Below are 19544 nucleotides of genomic sequence, written 5' to 3' on the forward strand. Positions count from 1 at the left end.
GAAAACTAATGTTCGGAAATCTAAAATGTTATTTTGTACTGACTCGATAATGTCGTAGTCATAAAATAAAAATCTGTAACAAAGTTTGCACTAATAAATAAATAAATAAATAAATAAATAGGGTGCCTAAAAATTTTGCACAGTTGTGTGTGTGTAAAAAAAAAAAAAATTATATATATATATATATATATATATATATATATATATATATATATATATATATATATATATATATATATATATATATATTATATATATATTTTTTTTTTTTTTTTTACACACACACGAAAATGATGTTTTCACATTGCAGTGTGGATAAGTGACAGATATATGACTGTCACGTACAAAATGACATCAAGGTCAAGGGTCAAACAACCAGTGCACATGCCAGACATATCGTTCTCTATTTAAAATGTACAACTGAAAAATTTAGTGAAAACACAGTGCTTTCCAAATGCACCGGTGTTAGTGTGGACCAGGGCTGCAGCGGTATGAAAACTGAGGGTTATCATTGACGGGTCCATTGTAACTGATTATTATTATTATTATTATTATTATTATTATTATTATTATTATTACTACTACTACTACTACTACTAATACAGTGAAACCATGATTTTCTGAGACGGTTATCGCACCATGAAAACCTCATACCATTGCAATCCTAGTGTGGACTAGGCCACATATAAGTGAATTAGAGCAGGAAAAAGGCTAAAAGCTGAGTAGACCCCAGGACTCCAAATTTTGGGAACCACCAAATCACAAAGTTAGATCAGAATACGAGATCAGACATTGAAATTTTACAGCAGTCCTGACATCATCGAGCACTGACCGAGTGTAAAGTTATCAGTGGCCAGAGACCAAGAGGCCAAGGTCCCCCCCCCCTCCACTCATAGAGAACATTTCTCTGCGATGCATTACTTCTTGGTGTCAGCATGGAAATAACATTTTTGCAAACGCACACAGTAAAGACTATTACTAGTGCTAATGGAACTAAATGTACTGGCTACAAAGCATCCAGAAAGGCACCAACAACAACAACAAAAAAGCAGCTTCAAGCTCGTGATGTGAGACTGGAGATCTAAACAGCAAACTGTGTATTCTTTTGCACTAAAGAACATCTTAAAATATTTAAACACACGCTACATACATTCCAATCCTATCACTTTCCAAAACTGTTTTATGACTCAGGTTTTATTGTTTAAACAAAGATTTTGCAAGAGGGAAAAAAAAAAGACATAGACTATGTTTACATGAACAGCAGTAATCTAATTACTGACCTTATTCTGAATAAGATATTGTGATTAAGGTGTTTACATGAGTTGCTTTTAAAATATTCCTTTCATGTTCCTGTTTTACATGTTATAGAACATAGATCGATTAACAGCACGTCATTACGTCCCCGTGCCACGCCGTCCCACATTCCCTCCAGAATTTCACGTATGGACGTACAGTTCATCTTCGTTATGGAACCGTATACAGTTTTGGATGTTTAATTTTTAATTTTACGAACGCTTCAAGTGCAGTTCATTTTTTGCCATGCTGTACGTGCAAACAGACGACTGCTTGAAGCCGTGGGCTGCGTCGTAGGTAAACCACGTACTTACCTACTATATAGTAGCTGAGATACATGCATCACTCCTACTATATAGCAGATAAGTACGTGGTTTGGGACACAGCCGTGCTCTCCTGTTTGCTGTCAAACGGTTGAACACTGCCGTGTGTGATCGTGTCCGGTCACAAAATGCAGTGAAAACTCCCACACAATGTTAATAATGTGATTAAGGTGTGTACATGTCTGTAATACACGTCGATAATGAGACTAAAACAGGAGTACTCCACAGGTCTTAATTCGATTTGTGTTTACTTCGAGTACGACTTTAGTCGGATTAAGGTCATCAATAATCGCTGTTTACATGCCAGTTTCTTAATCGGGTTAATAGATTATTGTTGTCCGTGTAAACATACTGACTGATGTTGTACAGTAATTTGTCTCATCACTATCATTGTTGAGAAAATGAAAGTGGAAGTGAAGACTTGGCCAAACCCTTGCTTCATTTTGTGGCAGGAAAACCCCTGAATCCAAAATCAATAGACAAGAGTTACCCAGACCATAAATAAATCGAGGAAAATACGTCGGGAACAATCGCTCTCGGATTCGGACCACAGAAAACGTGTCCAGTGTGAAAAGGAACTCATTTATGCATTCAAAAGCAACACTACTGCATTTTCTCCTCATAACCGGCACTGAAGGTCAAGTTCAAGTTCTTTTTCGCTCATACCAACTTCACAGAGGCTTTCAGTATACTGGTAATGTCCTTTACAATTAACAACAATGTATATTTTCTTGGAAACTGGTTCAAAATTGGTTGAATCCACTATCAGAAAGTGCTTGATAGGATATCAGAGTTAAAATAAGAACGGATCCGATTCTGTAGACACACCACGCTAAAAGTAAACGTTAAAGGAGTTCAAAGTGGAAGTATACTCATCGCTCTGATTAGGAGTCACTAGTGAGAGGATTGCAACCCTTTATCGCTAGCGAACAATCTAGTATCCTTCATTATTCCCCTCTGAAAGCCTCTGTATTAAACATGAATCCCAGACTGAAAAGTACACCTTACGATGTAAATGCAAATGTTATTCAGAAGCATGATAAATCGACAAACCTTGACTAAAAGAACAAATCGATGTTCATTAAAAGCGGACGCAACGGAAACTTCAATAAAATCAATTATCTGACAGACTAAAAAGGTATTCATTTAGAACACAATGAGAAACACAAAAAGCACAGCAACCATTGTGCAGAGCCCATGTGTTGAAATCAGGGCTGCTTCACTCCATTCTCTCCGTCCATAATCCATGCTCTCGTATTAATTAGCTGCTAATTAGTAGCCATGATATTCACTGCACCGTGCAGGGATTCATAAACACGTAGAACAATGCGCAGTGATGCCTGGGGCAAGCGACGGGGAAATAGTGTGACCCCGTTAATTTCCCAATCCATACAGACATGCGTATGCAGTGACAGAGGCTCGTTGGGCTATCAGCTGCAACAAAGCGGCATGGAATACACAAGACAAGTGATTGGCCAGCTCTCGGTCACACCCCTCGTCTGAGAATGATGTTTTCAGATGAAGTCACACTCTGCAACTGTATTGTTCTTCTCCTTTATACTCTTGCATCAACTCTCATTCCGGTCTGCAATCAAAACATCATGGTTGTAGAACCAGGTCCAGATTTACTGACGTGGAGTTAAAGAAAAACCTCCTACAAAATTCTGAAAAACACGGTTTCAAAAGAGGCTAAAGGAGCAGATGGGATTTCAGACACCGGAGCAAGGCAGACGCCCTTGGGTATATTCTCCAAACTTGACCTAAATACATCTCCTTTTGTAGACTGCTGGGAATATGTTGCTTGTATAAAGGAAAAAGCCTACTATAAATATTTGGTGTGAACTCGGCAGAAAAAGCTAATTCTGCTCTCCTTACACAGAGCGTCTTACTACACAGTGCTTTGGAGAAAGAGTTTTAACTTTAACATAAAAGCAGATCTTTTACGACCATAACCAGGGGTTAAAAAGCAAACAGTCTTGCTCAACTTAAGGGTTTCGAGTGACACATTCTCCTCCTGACTTAATCTTTTTCAAGATGGACCTGTTGGACACTCCAGTGAGTGATTTGCACAAGAAGAACGCAGACATATTTACTTACCTAAAGGTGTGTTAGTCAATATTAGTCAAGCTTTAGCGGTCAAGTAAGTGAAGTACAAGAACATTGGAATAATTTTTTAGATAGTCCTTGCTGCATAAGAAAGGTAGAGCTGGATCTGATCCAACTGTTCCTACAAGCCTAACCATAACTCAAACCCCTAAGCCTAACCCACACCCTAACACTGTACAACATGGAACAAAACACTTGACATAAATTATCCAGCCTGAAACACATCAAGTTGTCTCCACCCGCTTCTGCATCGAGGGGTACTTGGCAATATTTCACTCATTGAACCTATCTAGGGCAGTGGTGTCTTACTGGTTAAGGCCCTGGTTCACTGATCAGAAGGTCGGGGGTTCAAGCCCCAGCACTGCCAAGCTGCCACTGTTGGGCCCTTGAGCAAGGCCCTTAACTCTATGTTCTCTGCACTCTGACCCCAGCTTCCTAACAAGCTGGGTTACACAAAGAAAAGAATTTCACTGTGCTGTAATGTACATGTGACAAAGGCTTCTTCTTGTAACTCCCATCCCTGCCAAAGCACACAAAGCCATGCCCCCCTGAATCTACAGTGGCCAGCAGAACCGTTTTGCCCCGTAGGCCATGCTTCATAGCCACATTATTAAACTATAAACACCTGAAATTTGCTCACGCAAAGTCACTGCTGCGAGAACAGTCAAGAACGCCATCACTGTCCTGAGAGCCTGAAGAAAGCCTGATGTGATGTTGGGCTCTGGCACTGACAAACTTCTACTACCGTGGCTCCTCTTGCCTGATGGAGTCCGGTAACTCACTCTCTGCCACTATGGATGGTTCTACATGGAAATCTTTAAGACCGCACTTTCCAGAAAGAAGTCCAAGTCTCTCCGTTTCTTTAGAGGATAATCTCACATGGGGACTGTAGACCTGTAACCAATATTAACTACTTAGTACCTGTCTAAGGTTAGCCATGTCGACCCTTCACCGAGAGATTGTATTTCACATTAATGAACTCGAAAGAAATTGCCTCGACAGAAAACGAGCGTGCCGCATCAGTGCGTCTTTCAAGCCGAAAAATCAAGTCGAGGTGAGAGATTACGAATGAGAAATGGGGGTGGAGGAAGGGGGGTGGGGGGGGTGGGCCAGGGGGCGTCCGTTAATATCTGAGTGTTCGAAACATCTAAGCAACTGTCAATCATTCCAGGTTCATATGTTGATTGGCTCATTGGGAAGACGACTGCTATTTTTTGTGCAGTAACTTGCACCAGCAAACTCTGATGTTAAAATTTTAAAATTCCTACACAAAATGTACAAAAGCTGGCGGGTCTGTGATTATTCTTTAACTTCTTTCACATATTTCCCAAGCTATTTCGCACTAGTAAGAAATCTTTAAAACCCAAACAATAAAATCTACAATTTGCATCTTTAATAGGGGATCACGCCTACATTTGCAGGGAGTAAAATATGCACGAACAACCTAGGCAGCGATGTGGGGTGTGCAACCGGAGAAACGAGCTGCTAGCATTTGTTCAGGCAGCACCCACTCGTGCATGACTCATTGTCCTTGCATCACAATCTACCGAGGGAAGAACAGAACGGCGTACAGGAATGGAAATAGTGGGAGGCTTAAATGTATAGCTGTCATACCCATCACCGAGCAGTGAATATCTTTCAGATTAATAGCCCTTACTAAATACAAATCCTGATTATGCAATTGTGATGGAAATTATAGTTGAAATGATTTTCATTTCCTCAAATAAGCATCCTGATAAGTGACGATACATCATAGCATCATTGTGTCAGAAAAAGCAGAACGTACTCGTGCTCTAAAAGCTAACTGAGCCGAGTTGGGCGTGCGACTCGTCGTGATAACAGAAGCATTTTAATGAAGTGCTGCTCGATCAAGTGGCCCAGTAAAAATGAAAAACTGGTTGAGGAGGTGAAACATCCTGCTGTTCTCTGATTAAACTCATGGAGCTCTCAGTCAAGCTCTGGCCACATGTGTTATTCACGCAGTTCACAAACACAAGGGGCCTGGAGAGTGATCAGCGCTAAAATAGAAACATGGCCACACGTGATTTCAGTTTAAGGGGCTGCCGTCATTAGAGCAGAAAATCCTTCAAACTCACCATGTATGAAAAGGAAGAGCGACTGGAAGAGATGAATGCATTACACAGGACCACGTGTTCGCTTATATTTGGAGGGACTACAGTGACCTCATGAGCGAGTCACCGTATTCCTTCAAACATCTGCACACCATGCACATTTTGACCACGTGCCAGAATTTTAGACATGTTTAAGGAACTAGTCATCACCCCCCCGATTCAATTAGAAGTGAAGAAAACAGGCTTTGTGCAGATTTTTCTTTAGAAATGTCTGTATTTTACCCAGCCTTGTAAACTGTTAAACTAACTTTTTGACTACTCCAATAAGGCGGCTGCAATTCCTAAAGGAAAGAATCTTTTAGGAGTACAATAGGACATTTTAGGATACAAAAAGCAACAGAATAGTCGACTATCTTTTTCTTGGTCAGCTGTCTTACGTGATTAGCTCGTACCAAAGAATCTTCTGCACCTACGGACATTTTCAGGGTCAAAATATGGACAGTGGTACTTTCCCATACCCATGACAGTAGAAGTTCTCTGCGGATGATCAGTTGTGATAAGTGCGTGTAGTGAATGCTTGGGAATTGTAATTGAAATTAGTGCGTCGTGTTTGACGTTCTTCTCGCAAGTGAATGAGACACAGCTTGAGAGACACAGCACGAGACGCAGCAAGCTTATTTTAACCGAAGAGCACGGACTAAACAAAAGACAAGATTTTTGTTAGAGAGAAATGACTTGAGCCAGAATGCGCTTTTACCAGTCGATGGTCTGCACTATTTTTAGCTCACTTGTGATGTCCCGCACGGCTCGAGTGATACCTGGGCGAGGAGCGTTCTTGGGCTCTGCACGGCTTGCGTTTCGGTGGACACAGTGACGAATAGCACTGCTTGACCAATTTGTCTTCCGTTGATCTGAATATTACCTGGATGTAGACATAGCAACCTGTAACCATTTAAGATGCAGTTGACTTTTTAAAGTGCATCTATTATGGTTTTGAAACATGCCCAATTTTGTTTTAAAAAGGTCTCATACAATAGATTTATTAAAAAAAAAAAAAAACACTTTAACCCCACCCCCCACCCCCCGCAATGTCACAAACGACTCGTTAAATGATCCATTCTAAATGATTCATTCTAAACTCCTCCTTTCAGAGAGCATACTCTGCTCTGATTGGTCAGATGTGCCAGTCTGTTGTGATCGGTCCACAGTTGTCAGCAAACAGCCAATCAAGACCAGAGGCGGTGCTTTTTGTTACAAACCTATGTAGGTTTGTACAGGAGGTAGGTCTGGAATTACTGAGGACTCATTTCAGCTGTTCAGAATCGGTTCCTTATTTTAATACTAATAGCTCCCCAAAAAAAAAAACTCATTTTTATATTCACAAACAGCTCTATAACACACTACATGAAAGGTAATATTTGAAAAACCATAACAGATGCACGTTAAAGTATCACTAGAGAAGGTCACTATTTGAAAACGTGTCAGATTCACAAACAAGCATTAAGCTCATTGGACAAGTTATGTTAACCTGTTAATACCCTTTGATGAACAGCTATGAACAAGGAAAGAGATCTGATGCATACAAGGTTCACCAGAGTGTCTCACTGTCCACTAACTTCGTACAAGCGTACAACCTAGGGTTAGGAAGTATCCCTGTAAATAAAACAGCCAGCATGGTGTAATTTATTAGTTCGCTTGCTCTAAAAGCTAATGTTTATTCATGATGGCTCTTCCTACTTGACGTCTTGCAGCACTTGCATCGCCATCATGTCCTTTATCAGCTCCATGCCTGGATTGTATGTTGGAAAACTAATAAATATATTATACGCCCAAACCCCAATCCCTAATTATGCCTAATGAAAGTTCTCTACGACACAACTACAGTGTCTATAGTACACAGTTGGTGTCTTACTACAAACCAAACACTTTCCTTTAAAGCCCTGTCACATTCTCTAAACCATGTGTTCCAATGGCATCCTCAGCATGCCTCGTACAAGAAACAGGCCCTGCAGAACATCACCCGCATCTCAGAAATTACCCACCAGTAATGACTAGTCAGAGAGGAAGCTTGACACAAACAACATTAATCTCTGCTTTGCGTCTTAAGATTTTCCAATAGTACCCGGCAAATGGGATTTAACACTTACATCACCAAACTCTATGACAGCAGACAGCTTAGTGGCTATTTCTATCAGAGAGAGAGAGAGAGAGAGAGAGCACGCACTGGAGGAGTCCTTCACTGAGCTCCAAGACGAGAGGGACGCTTCTAGGAAAAAAGTTTTCCAGGAACATGGGGAACCGCATTCCTTAGAATTAAAATATTTTTTTCTCTTGTACCATAAATGTGTCAGACAGATTCATGACACCCAAGCTCGAGTGGGAAAATCCCAAACCGTTGAGCGTTTATAAGCCATATTTTGCAAAGTGATCCGGCTAATTACGAAACTGAAAGTCGTCCTTGAGAACCCTGAGGAAATACTGAAAGAAACACAGCATGTCCTACTTTTACAGGGCTTAAGATAGCAGCTTACAGACGAGCCATCTGCATCAGATCAATTTGCATCTTGTGGAGAAGATGTAAATGAGCTAAACCACGGACGATGCCTGAATGACCGTAAACACCAAGCGGATCGTGTTACACCCCGTGCTATTTGCAGACTGAAGCACTAAACAATGCAGACCTCCCTTTGAACTTAGGGGTTTGATCTTCAAAAATTGATTAATCAGCCATGACGTGGGGAAGACGTTTTGGTTCACACTCAAATCAAAGTCAGATAAAACTCAGGATTGTCATAGCAAAACTAAATACAAATACACAATCTGCAAATCTGATTGGATTAAAAAAAAACAAGAAGCCATTGAAAAATAATAAGCAACAAAACTTTGGGAAAGTTAAAAGCCAGAAACAATCACACCTTTAACTTAAACAAGTGTCCACACACATGAAAAAGTTACAATGCAAGGTAGAAATTGTCCAATATGTGGAATGTTGGTGCAAATGAGCAATTCATCATTCATAACCAAATTCAAAACTATACTTGACATCAACGCAAAAAAAAAAAAGGCATTGACTAGAAATGAAGCAGCAGGTTTCGCTCACTCCTTTCAGCACTTACAGGACGTGTGGTAAAATCCAGCTGCAGGCCTCCCCCCCTCCAAACACTGCGCTCTCGTTCCTCCAGTGAGGATGCAGCGAGACACTGTACTCCCCGGTCCAGTGTGGTTTGCAAACACTGGCTACTTGCTTCTCGTCTAAGGAATAAGGACGGTAATTTAAGGCTTGCTGCGAGCGAGGGCAGGAGATGCCTTTCAGGAGGGATCCTATAACGCTGGTGCTAAATTATCTTAAAACTCCATCTTGGTTCAGATCTCTACAGCACAAAGTTAAGGCCCTGGCAGCGCAGGCCATTCCTCAGTCCTCAGCGGACAGAGAAAGTGTAACCGAGGAGCTCCTGCTGCTGTACTGACTGCTCCAACAGAATAACAGAGGGAGTGGTTTAGAGGGGGGGTGGGGGTGGAGGATAGCAGGGGCTCAGACTGAGTGAAGTCGTGAGACGGACACAAGTAGGACTTAGATGAGCTCTCTAAGCCTCTTTTCCTGTGCTGTGGTGACCATTCTGTTTGGAGGCAGGGCTGTTAGATTAGAGTACAACAGCCACTTTTTGGAGCTCCTCTCTGATTACCAGCTATGCAGCATTAAAGAGCTAAATATAGTCCTGACAATCAAGGGATGAAGTGCAAATCAGAGTACCATCAAAGTGGTGGTTCAGTGGTTAAAACATTGGTCTACCAATCAGAAGAATGAGAGTTCACATCCCAGCACCACAAGCACTGCAAGCTGCCACTGCTAGGCCCTTAACCCTCAGCTGTTCAGTTGTATAAAATGAGATGTACGTAAGTCGGTCTGGATAACTGCGTCTGGCAAAACGTCGTAAACATAAAAGCAAAAAACATGGCTGATATATGCTGGTGTTCAAGAAAAGGTGTATCCAAGGAAGCTTGGGTTCGGTTCATACCCATGACAAGGAAATAAATAAATAAATAAATAAATAAATAAATAAATAGATAGATAGATAGATAGATAGATAGATAGATAGAAAAAACAAGTTAGATATTGTTGGTCTATCAGAGAATAAACCAAACGGTATATTTTAAGGATATTACATAATTAGGAAATGCTTACAATATACAACTTACCCCAAATGTTGCCATGTTTGGAGACCCAGACAAACCGGTCGATCCGAGAATCTGAGATCCAAGAATCCATGGAAAGACTTGAAATTTTTTTTAATCAATCAATCAATCAATCAATCAATCAATAACCCAATCTGACAGAGCCTGAGGGATTTTGCCAAGAAGAATAGACAAAAATATCAGGACCCAGATGTGGAAGGTTGATAAAGACATTTCATACAAGACTTGTGGTTTTTAACCAAGAGGGGTGAATGCAACTCATGCAACCAGCAAGTGTCTGCTTTAGTGTGTCACAATCCAAAAATGTATAATAATTTGCATCTTCAAATGAGTAAATCAAATGGTAAAAGTCCCAATTGTCCATTTCCATGCCATTCCATTCATCTCCAGGGATTGCTTTATCCTGATCAAGGTCATGGTGGATCCAGAACCTGTCCCAGGAATACCAGTCCATTGCAGGGCACCATGCACACACTCGTTCACATAGAGGCGCGGTTCAGTGTTCTGGAGAATACAGAGGAACCGTGGTACCCCATGCAGACACGAGGAGTACACGTACAACTAGAGATAGTAACCCGAGCTCAGGGTCAACCAGGGACCATGGAGTCGTGAAGCAACAACGCTGCCCTTTATACCACCATGCCTCCTATACCTTTATCTCCAGTACAAAAACCCAAAACAAAAAAAAAAAAAAAAAACACACAACCCAAACCTGAAAAACTAGATCAGTTCACTGCTCGACTACATTTGGTGTTAGGAGGAAATTGTTTCAAACCTGTAAAGAGCTCATTTAATTTTAAGAGACTCAGGTGTGTGCACTCAAGGCTGATGTTAAATGAATTTAGCACAATCAGCTGTTACCACATGAGGCAACGTCCATGTACGACTCCTAAACAAAACACAACACACACTTGACAAGTGGAAAACAACATGGACTCAATCAGCACTAAAGTTAACCACTTCCCTCGCTTACATCCAAACCGCAGCCTGTCAGGAAGATTTAGAGAACACGATCCACCAAAAGCCAATCGATTTCTGAAGCGCATTCGTGTTCCAAAATCACAAACATGCAATCACGCGCTCCCGTGGATTCGTAGAGTAGATGACTTCCTGCAAAACACTCCCCACACCAAATGGCTCAGATGAAATAGTTGTCTGTAAATCTTGACAAAAATAAGAGCAAGGGAAACCTGGTCTGTTTAAACTTAAGACGCATGCTAGATTTTAAATGCTGAGGCGAGCAGAGGATTAACATGGAAGCCTTTACATAATGCAACATTGCTGGCTTCATTGTTTGAGGAAAATATTTGGTCTAAACACTGGGTTCGGACGTATGTAGTCATGTTTAAGGGAGGGATCCATCTGCGATTTTTCACCACTGGGAACAAGGTTTTCCCGTAGACTCCGCTCCAGAATTATTGGCTCAGAATTATTATTAAATACTTCGATGTCTCGAGTCTCACTGATCATTATAGAAGACGACTCTGTGCTTGATGTCAACGCTAAAATGTTCTGCAAGTCTGTGTGTTAATGAGAAATCCACTGGAGGTCTGGTGTAGACAACAGTGGTCAGATTCCAGCATGCCTTGCAGCTATGTGGCACAGTTGTCGGCTCGGCTAGCTATCTACGGGATCTGTGTGATGACGAGTGTGATCTGTACTGATGGCGGTGATTCATTAGAATGAAAGTTGAATCTTTAGAACTTTATCTGTCTGAACAGAGAGTACAGATGAGGACGAGAGAGAGATCTTCGATAATGGTAAATATACTGCAATTAAAGGTTAACTAGATTAAGATCCCCCCCCCACCACCACAAATAACTCTCGAGCGGCCTGTATCCCTGCTGGTCTACAAATGACTACGAGCAGATTCATGCTGCCTCAGCACTGAAGAGGCACAACAACAATAGGGGAGGCCAAGAAGCCAACTTGTAAACGGCTGCTATCAAGTGACTATTTCAAAAGCTATGCGTGACGCCATAGAGAATCACAGCCAAGACCTGAACCAGACCCACGAAAGGAGAACGAATGAAAACAGAAGGCTCTGGGAAATGGTTGCTGCACACCCCTGGCCTTATCGGATAGGCAGCTACAGTCCTGCCAAGGGTCGTGTTCGTGGTAGCCGGCAGTAAGACAGTAAGAAAAAAGGAGCGTGGGGTGTGGAGGCACTACAGAGGATGAACATTCTCAGCGTGCCAGTCACTCAGCCAGTGTAAATGAGTGCACAGTGGTCCAAGTTCACCTTCCATGTCTTGGCCCATGACACACGGGTTTAAGAGGCATGGACGTGATGATGGATGGGATGTAAACGCTCAAAGTTTCAACCAGCAGGATAATCAGTAACTACATCTCGCTAGAATTTCTTATCACCTCACATATTTTACTCAACAAAAAAAAAAAGGCTAGAGAAAACACGCCATGGTGTGCAAATGTGGCGTACAACCAGCCATTATATTACGTCGTATTATTCTACAGTAAAAGTAGCTGCTTCAGACTTTACCCGATAACACGAGCAGTGAGCTTACTGTGCTTAAAATGACCACGGTGTGAAACACTGTCAGAAGCCGGTCAGAGAACACGCTTCAAGATTCTCATGGAAAACATGATGGAGTTATGTGGTTACATGCTGCGTCCCGATTCACCTTCTATCCGTCCTAAACAGCATCCGAGATTAGAATCGGCGTGTCCCGAATCGCAGTATATTGAAATCCCAAAGGTTTCCAGATGCTCTATTACTTCTTTTAGATTTTCAAAATGTGGATCCGTGGACACTTTTTTCAGCTAATATTACCCACGAATCCTTGCACGAATGGAGGGAGGAGGAGTCCTGTAACAGCTCGCTTCGCCGAGTTCAACCTGCAAACATGGCGGACGAGCACAACGCATTTCGAGAGATGTAAATGAAATGTGGAAAAATAAAATCAAGGGAATAGTAAATGAAATGATCGCATAAATTCTATAAAGGAATAACGGATGAAGAAAAGCTGAAATGCAATGAGGAGTGCGAAAACGGTGTTGGGTGCATAAAGATGCAACAACGTTCTCTACATGACGTTTCAGCATGTCCCAGGACTTGCAGGCTCTTTCGCTATATGCTCAAAAGTATGCACTTTTTTCCCCCTTCACAAAATAGTACATACTTATAATGCATAGTACAAGTAGGCGAATTGGGACGCGACACCAGTCACCACGCCAGAGTTTCTCGCAACTGAAAATCCCCAAGTGTTTTATTGCTCTTACGCCGTAGGAACTTTGTCAACATCTGAGAAACAAGTTAGCTCCTATTATTACTTGCGTTATGATGGAAAACTGTTTGCGCTACTACTGACTGTTACACAGGACTGACGCTGGAGACTCCTTTCAAAAATACAGAAAAAGAAGATAGCATGGAAAACTGACCACATCAATAAATATAAGAACCTTGTTAAGCCCTATAAAGGAATTACATATTCCCATAAAGGAATTGCACGGTATCCTTAGTAATTTCCTATTTTACATGTGCGCCTCTGTGTTTTTATTCGTGACCCTCCCCCAGACATCCCGAGATGTGAAACATGGTTTCGTAGACGATACTCCTTGATAGAAACTCGCTCATCCTGTGGTAATGTTATTTGCTGTCTGGATGTGATTATTTTATCACTGAAGAGATGTGTAAACAAAAATCTCCCTCTGATAAACTAATCCAATCTGAACAGAGCTTAAGTGGAACGTCCTCCACACAAGCCCCCGTTTGTACAGTATAGCCTAAACTACTGTCAGAAGCGCATTGTTACCACCTTCTGACCAATCACAACCGAGCATTCAGCAGCACTGTGGTATAAACAGTCAGCTTCTGGTGACTTTTTAGACAGCCAACTTATCCTTCGTGTATTTTCAACAAAATATTTACAAGTAGTCTTTCAAAAGTGCCACTTTTACTGCTGAACAGCAGCAATAATCAGATCACCAAAGACAACCCAGAACTAATCAGAGGAATTGCCACACCCATTTTTATATAGAGAAAAAAAAAAAACAGGGCATAAAGTTGTACTAGAAAACAAAACAAATCAAAAAAACAAAAAAGTTTGCTTTACATGTGTTCAGCCTAAGCTCGGTGTTTCCCCGTCTCACTCTGAGCTCCATTCCTCTGAGGTCTTTGCAGTGTATCCTTGCATTGTCATTGTGAGTTTATGGCAGAAGGCCAGCTTCTAAATCCATTTGGAGACGCTCGGTCTGTTCCACCCTTTAGTTGGTTATGGCAAAAGATTCTGAAGTGAGAACAAGTTTTAAAAATAAACACCAATTAGGCTACGCTGAATTAACCAGGCTATATCTGCTGCTGATATTAGTAGGTCAAAGGAGTATGTAGTACAATACCCCTGAGAAGTTCATTTTGTAGCAGATCAGGAACAAAAAAAAAAAAAAAAGTGTTTGACTTCCATTGAATGTTTGCGGATCTTAAAAGGAACGAACGCAAAATTAGTTCGAATATGCTGAGATTTAGTGCACGCTGCTGTCAATTTACCTTAGCGATAATGAATTAAACTGTGGTTTTTATACAAGATATAATCAATTACGCCATCTAGTCGAACATGCTCGTGTTCTGTGTAGAAAGTGCTTTGTAAATCACACAAAATAGCCCACATGGACTCTACATAGTACTGTGTCGGCCGTACATTGTCCTACATGTGGTATCAGTTTAAAGACTACATATTTTACCCTACATGCCCATGGGATATAGGGTTGTAGCAGACTCAATGCATCATATCCATTCAAACCTACATCACAGTTTTTAGTAAATCTACTTGTTAATTCTTATATATATTTCCCCCACTTAACTTGGTCTTCTAGTAATTCCCACCCAGCAGCGAGCTCTGTCCTCTCAGGGTTGCAACTTGTAATTTTCCACCTCTGCCAGTAAAAACCACAGAACCCCTTAACTTGAAACTTCAACTCGTTAATTCAGGGTACTTTTCTCCACTTAATGTTTACAAAATGACATCAAATCGACATGGCTACACACACTGAACAGTGTACTATTAAATTAGTTTACAGCAGAACTGTCTTGAGATCACTTAATATACAGACACAGTATTTGGTTAAATCTAAAACACTGACCATACTACTCACTGTTTTGAAAACTAACATTAAAGTTATCACTCGAATTACTAACTTTAGCAGGCTAGCTTTTAGTTAACGGTACTCGCTGTTGTCCACTGTGCTCCAATTTCGGTCCAAAATGTTGCATGGATATTTACAGTTCACTATAGTAGGACAGAAACAATAGCCGCTCAGGTCTGCAAAAAGTGAGCTCTAAATAGCTTTTGATGAGCTTTACATGCTCTTACAGAGCAAACAGACATGCTCCGCATCCCAATTCGCCTACTATCCGTCTTAAACAGTATCCGAGATTCGAATTAGTGTGTCCCGAATCGTAGTATGTTGAAATTAGTACCCCAAAAGGTACCTGGATGGTCTACTATTTCCAGTAGATTTTGGAAGTGTGGATCTGTGGACACTTTTTCAGTTAATATTACTCACGACTCCTTGCGTGACAAAGGGAGGAGGAGGAGTTTTGTGACTGTTTGCTTCGCTAAATTCAACCTGCAAACATGGTGGACGAGAGCAACACATTCTGAGAAGTGCAAACAAAATGCAGAAAAACAAAATCAAGGAAACGGTCGATGAAATTATATAGTACATGCAAATTATATAAGGAATAATGAATGGCGTAAAGCTGAAATTTAATCGAGGAGTGTGTTTACGGTGATAGCATGAATAATGAGGCAACAACGTTCTCATCAGTATGTTCCAGTACTTGCTACTTGCTCCTTTGCTACACGCTCGAAAGTTCGTACTTTTTCCTTCACACACAAAAAAAAAAAAAAAAATTAGTACATAGTACAAGTAGGCGAACTGGAACGCAGCAATGCTTTCATGCAGACGTCCACACCCCCCCCCCCCCCCCCCCAACTTCGCATGTCGAAGGAACCAAGCCGAAAACACGCACAAATTACCACCAGGAACGCAGCGCAAGACCAACTGGGGATGGTGAACGCATACACGTGGTTCCTCAGAGACACATGAAGCCTATTCTTCCCGTTCTCACGTCCGTTATAGCAGCTATAAACTGTTTTTTTCTCTCTCTCAAAGATAATAAGACAAAAAATAATAATAATAAAAAAATGCCACCTTGTCACATTACCAGGAAACCCGGAAAGATTCACCCAATCAAACATGATAAATTTTTCTGTATTAAACAACAGCACGATTTTTAATCCATTTATTACATCATATGGATGAGCTGTTCCTATAGTAATGATAACATATTACAAACAACAACAACTACTACTACTACTACTACTACTACTACTATCCAAGCTGTTGTTGCAGAAGATGGGTCGTCAATATTGTCATACCGGCACACTACCTTACGTCTATCAGACTACAATACAAGCAAATCCACTTCCGTTTCCATCCTTTCGTATGAAACAACGTGTGTGCATTAAGATCATGACACGGCTCACGTGCTTTTTAAAAATGAATTGGTGTATAACTCTCAGCTCCTAGGAGGTTACACTGAAATAGTGGTGATTATACTGAACACCCATCATGCATGCTAAAGTATAGAGCTGTTAAACATGATAGAACTTTAACACAAAAAAAGTCTTAAAATATCAAGCAATCATCATCTTGCATTAAAACGTCTTGATAAACAAACACTTCGTATTAGATAGACCTGGAAAGCAATATGTCTTTGTTTTCCTGCCTTACCTCATGACCCTTATCTGAATGGGAGTTCATCCATACAGCATCAGCTCACAAATAAATCAACACAAAACACCTGCACAGAGACAGACTTCCAGGTATTAAAGCCGATAGGTATATAAAGACTGGATTTGTCTTGAATGTGGTACATCTGTTACTGTTCATCAATCCTCAATCCCCAACCCCAGAAGGCTGATATTTACTGTGTACAACTTGTCCAAACCTACAGATCCCATACACAACCTACTGTTTAAAATAAACAAATAGATAAATAAAAATAGCTCATCTAGCACGTTGGCTAAACTAGTACAGCTGAAAAACACCATCATAAACTATGACAAAGTGTCGTTTTTATTCAAATGCCTGATTTCACTAAATAACCTTCAGGAAAACGTGAGTAAATAACGTTAGGTAGAGTAAGAGTGAGAAGAGATGAGTTTAGATTATAACGCTAAGGTCTATATGTATGGCAGTGACAGGGGAAAAAAATAATGGGGGGCATTCGTTGCTAGACTCTAGCAAAGAAAGCAGGCAGATGATTTAAAGAAAAATAAAATAACTTGTTTAAAATAGAGTAATAAATGTCACCGACTAACCCACGTGTCCCGTTTAAACTAATATTAACACGAGGTAATTAGCTCAAAGAGAGAGGACGCAAACTGTTAGCTAGCTGTGCGATTCCTTAAACACTATATATAAGTACACGCACAAAAATTAACTCCCATTTAAATAGCAGTTCAATCCTAAAACAAAAAAAAATAGAAATACATTTAATAAAAATAGCGACCCTTCAAAAAATAAAACATTATTATACAAGCCGGCTGATCCAGGAAAGAAAAACAAGCAAAGTTGCTAAGTAACGAATGATAACCTACTAGCATTAGCTACTACAAACTCCATTAGCCAGCTAGCGATATATACTTACTGTTTGAAGAGCTTGTTTTTGGCGGTCTGATTATAAATATTATTACATCAACCAGGTCCAACAAAAAAGGAAGAAAAGAAAAGAAAAAAAACCCCAGCAGGTTTATTGGAGAGCTTGGTCCGAATGAAATTCCGTGGTTTTCTAATGCTAATAATACCAAACCTAGTCGTTACATTATATACCAACGTTATTAAACACGTCCCCTGCTAAAGCACCATGAAAAGATAAATATAAATAAAAGAAGTCAATAATTTCAGCTGTAACGGTTTGACTTTCTTGTTGTCTTTTAACAATATTATCTAGCATGATTAGCTAGCTAGTTAGCTAGCTATTCTGAACAGAAAAGGGACTGTCAGTTTCTGCACGGAAAACATAACTAAATGTGTTCAGCTAAAATATATATATATATATATATATATATATATATATATATATATATATATATATATATATATATATATATCTCTCAGTAAAATAAACTGACGAGTAAAAGCACTATTTCAGATAAACAATGTCTTATTAGCTGATTAGCTAATACGCTTTCCTAAGCATAGAAACCTGGCTAGCTAATTTAGTTAGCTATCTCATAGAATGGTTCATATAGCTAACTGTTTTGGGGTTTTTTTTTTTGCTAACCGGCTACAACTAGAGAAGTGACAGTTATCATAACCAGAGTTACCACATACGTATTAGCTACAGTTAACTAACTAACTACTCATCAGTTCTTTCCTTCAGCTCCTCCAAATCTCCCGAGTTTTTACACACTAACCTCAGACTCATCTGCTATCTAGTTATTTTATTTCTCTATAAACCTGCTAGGAAAACTAGTCACTCGTGTTAACCCTATACCACCATGGTCAGCCTAACATCCATCTTCGGTCTATGAAGAAATAAAGCCCTGGAGCTCCAGGAATCCTGACAGTGAAAGCTACATCGTCCCTTCCTGCGGCAGCGTTTAAAGAGCAGCGGCCGTGTTCCAATCGCCCGGTGTTCCGCCACCTTCACTCCTCATTGTGAGTCACTGCTGCCCTCCACTGGGGCATTTCAGCTCTCCCAAACACCACTGTCAGGGCATTTCATCTCTCTCACACACCAATGCCAGGGCATTTCAGCTCTCACACACCACTGTCAGGGCATTTCAGCTCTCACACACCACTGTCAGGGCATTTCAGCTCTCACACACCACTGTCAGGGCATTTCAGCTCTCACACACCACTGTCAGTGCATTTCAGCTCTCACACACCACTGTCAGGGCATTTCAGCTCTCACACACCACTGTCAGGGCATTTCAGCTCTCACACACCACTGTCAGGGCATTTCAGCTCTCACACACCACTGTCAGGGCATTTCAGCTCTCACACACCACTGTCAGGGCATTTCAGCTCTCTCACACCACTGTCAAGGCATTTCAGCTCTCTCACACCACTGTCAAGGCATTTCAGCTCTCACACACCATTGTACACATGGTCATATTAAATGGGCTACGTTTATATATAGTAAACTTTTGGATTAAATACCAAAAATGTGACAAGTACATTACAAATATTTTCATCAATAGTCTTTATCTAAATCAGCTCAGACGTACCATATCTTTGAGATGGACGAGTTACATGCCATACTATAATCATATCAGATTTCCAATTTTTCCAAAAATGGAAGAACCCCATTTAAAAATATTAAATGAGTTTTATCCCTCAGAACAATTCCCTAGGTTAAGATTTAATATTGATGAAGCCATTTTTTCAATTTTGTGAGAGCGATATTGAAAGCACTGAACATTTTTTTTTTTTTTTGTTACTCAATTACTCAATATTGTTTTGGGTTCAGTTATGTAACTGGATGTCCCATAATAACATTCATATGAAGCCTATAAATTATAAGCTG

At 40.5% G+C, this 19544-nt stretch overlaps 1 protein-coding gene across 3 annotated transcripts in view; it reads right to left on the bottom strand.

Annotated features, from left to right (window-relative positions):
- The window catches only part of ip6k1 (inositol hexakisphosphate kinase 1), a 35344-nt gene extending 17281 nt beyond the window's left edge, over positions 1-18063 (bottom strand). Inside the window, exons 1-2 of one of the 3 annotated variants that reach the window (XM_017450647.3) lie at positions 17661-18063; positions 16742-16811 (exon numbers count right to left, since the gene is read on the bottom strand). In XM_017450647.3, the coding sequence (XP_017306136.1) occupies positions 16742-16771 (30 nt within the window). In that variant the 5' untranslated portion in view covers positions 16772-16811; positions 17661-18063. Of the gene's footprint in view, positions 1-8910; positions 9642-16741; positions 16812-17660 lie in introns of those variants that run through there. The other 2 variants (XM_047149308.2, XM_017450649.3) reach the window with 2 other exon arrangements.
- Between the last annotated feature and the right edge of the window lie 1481 nt (positions 18064-19544).

Source organism: Ictalurus punctatus, chromosome 21 (assembly GCF_001660625.3).
Source record: "Ictalurus punctatus breed USDA103 chromosome 21, Coco_2.0, whole genome shotgun sequence".
Taxonomy (NCBI): Eukaryota; Metazoa; Chordata; class Actinopteri; order Siluriformes; family Ictaluridae; genus Ictalurus; species Ictalurus punctatus.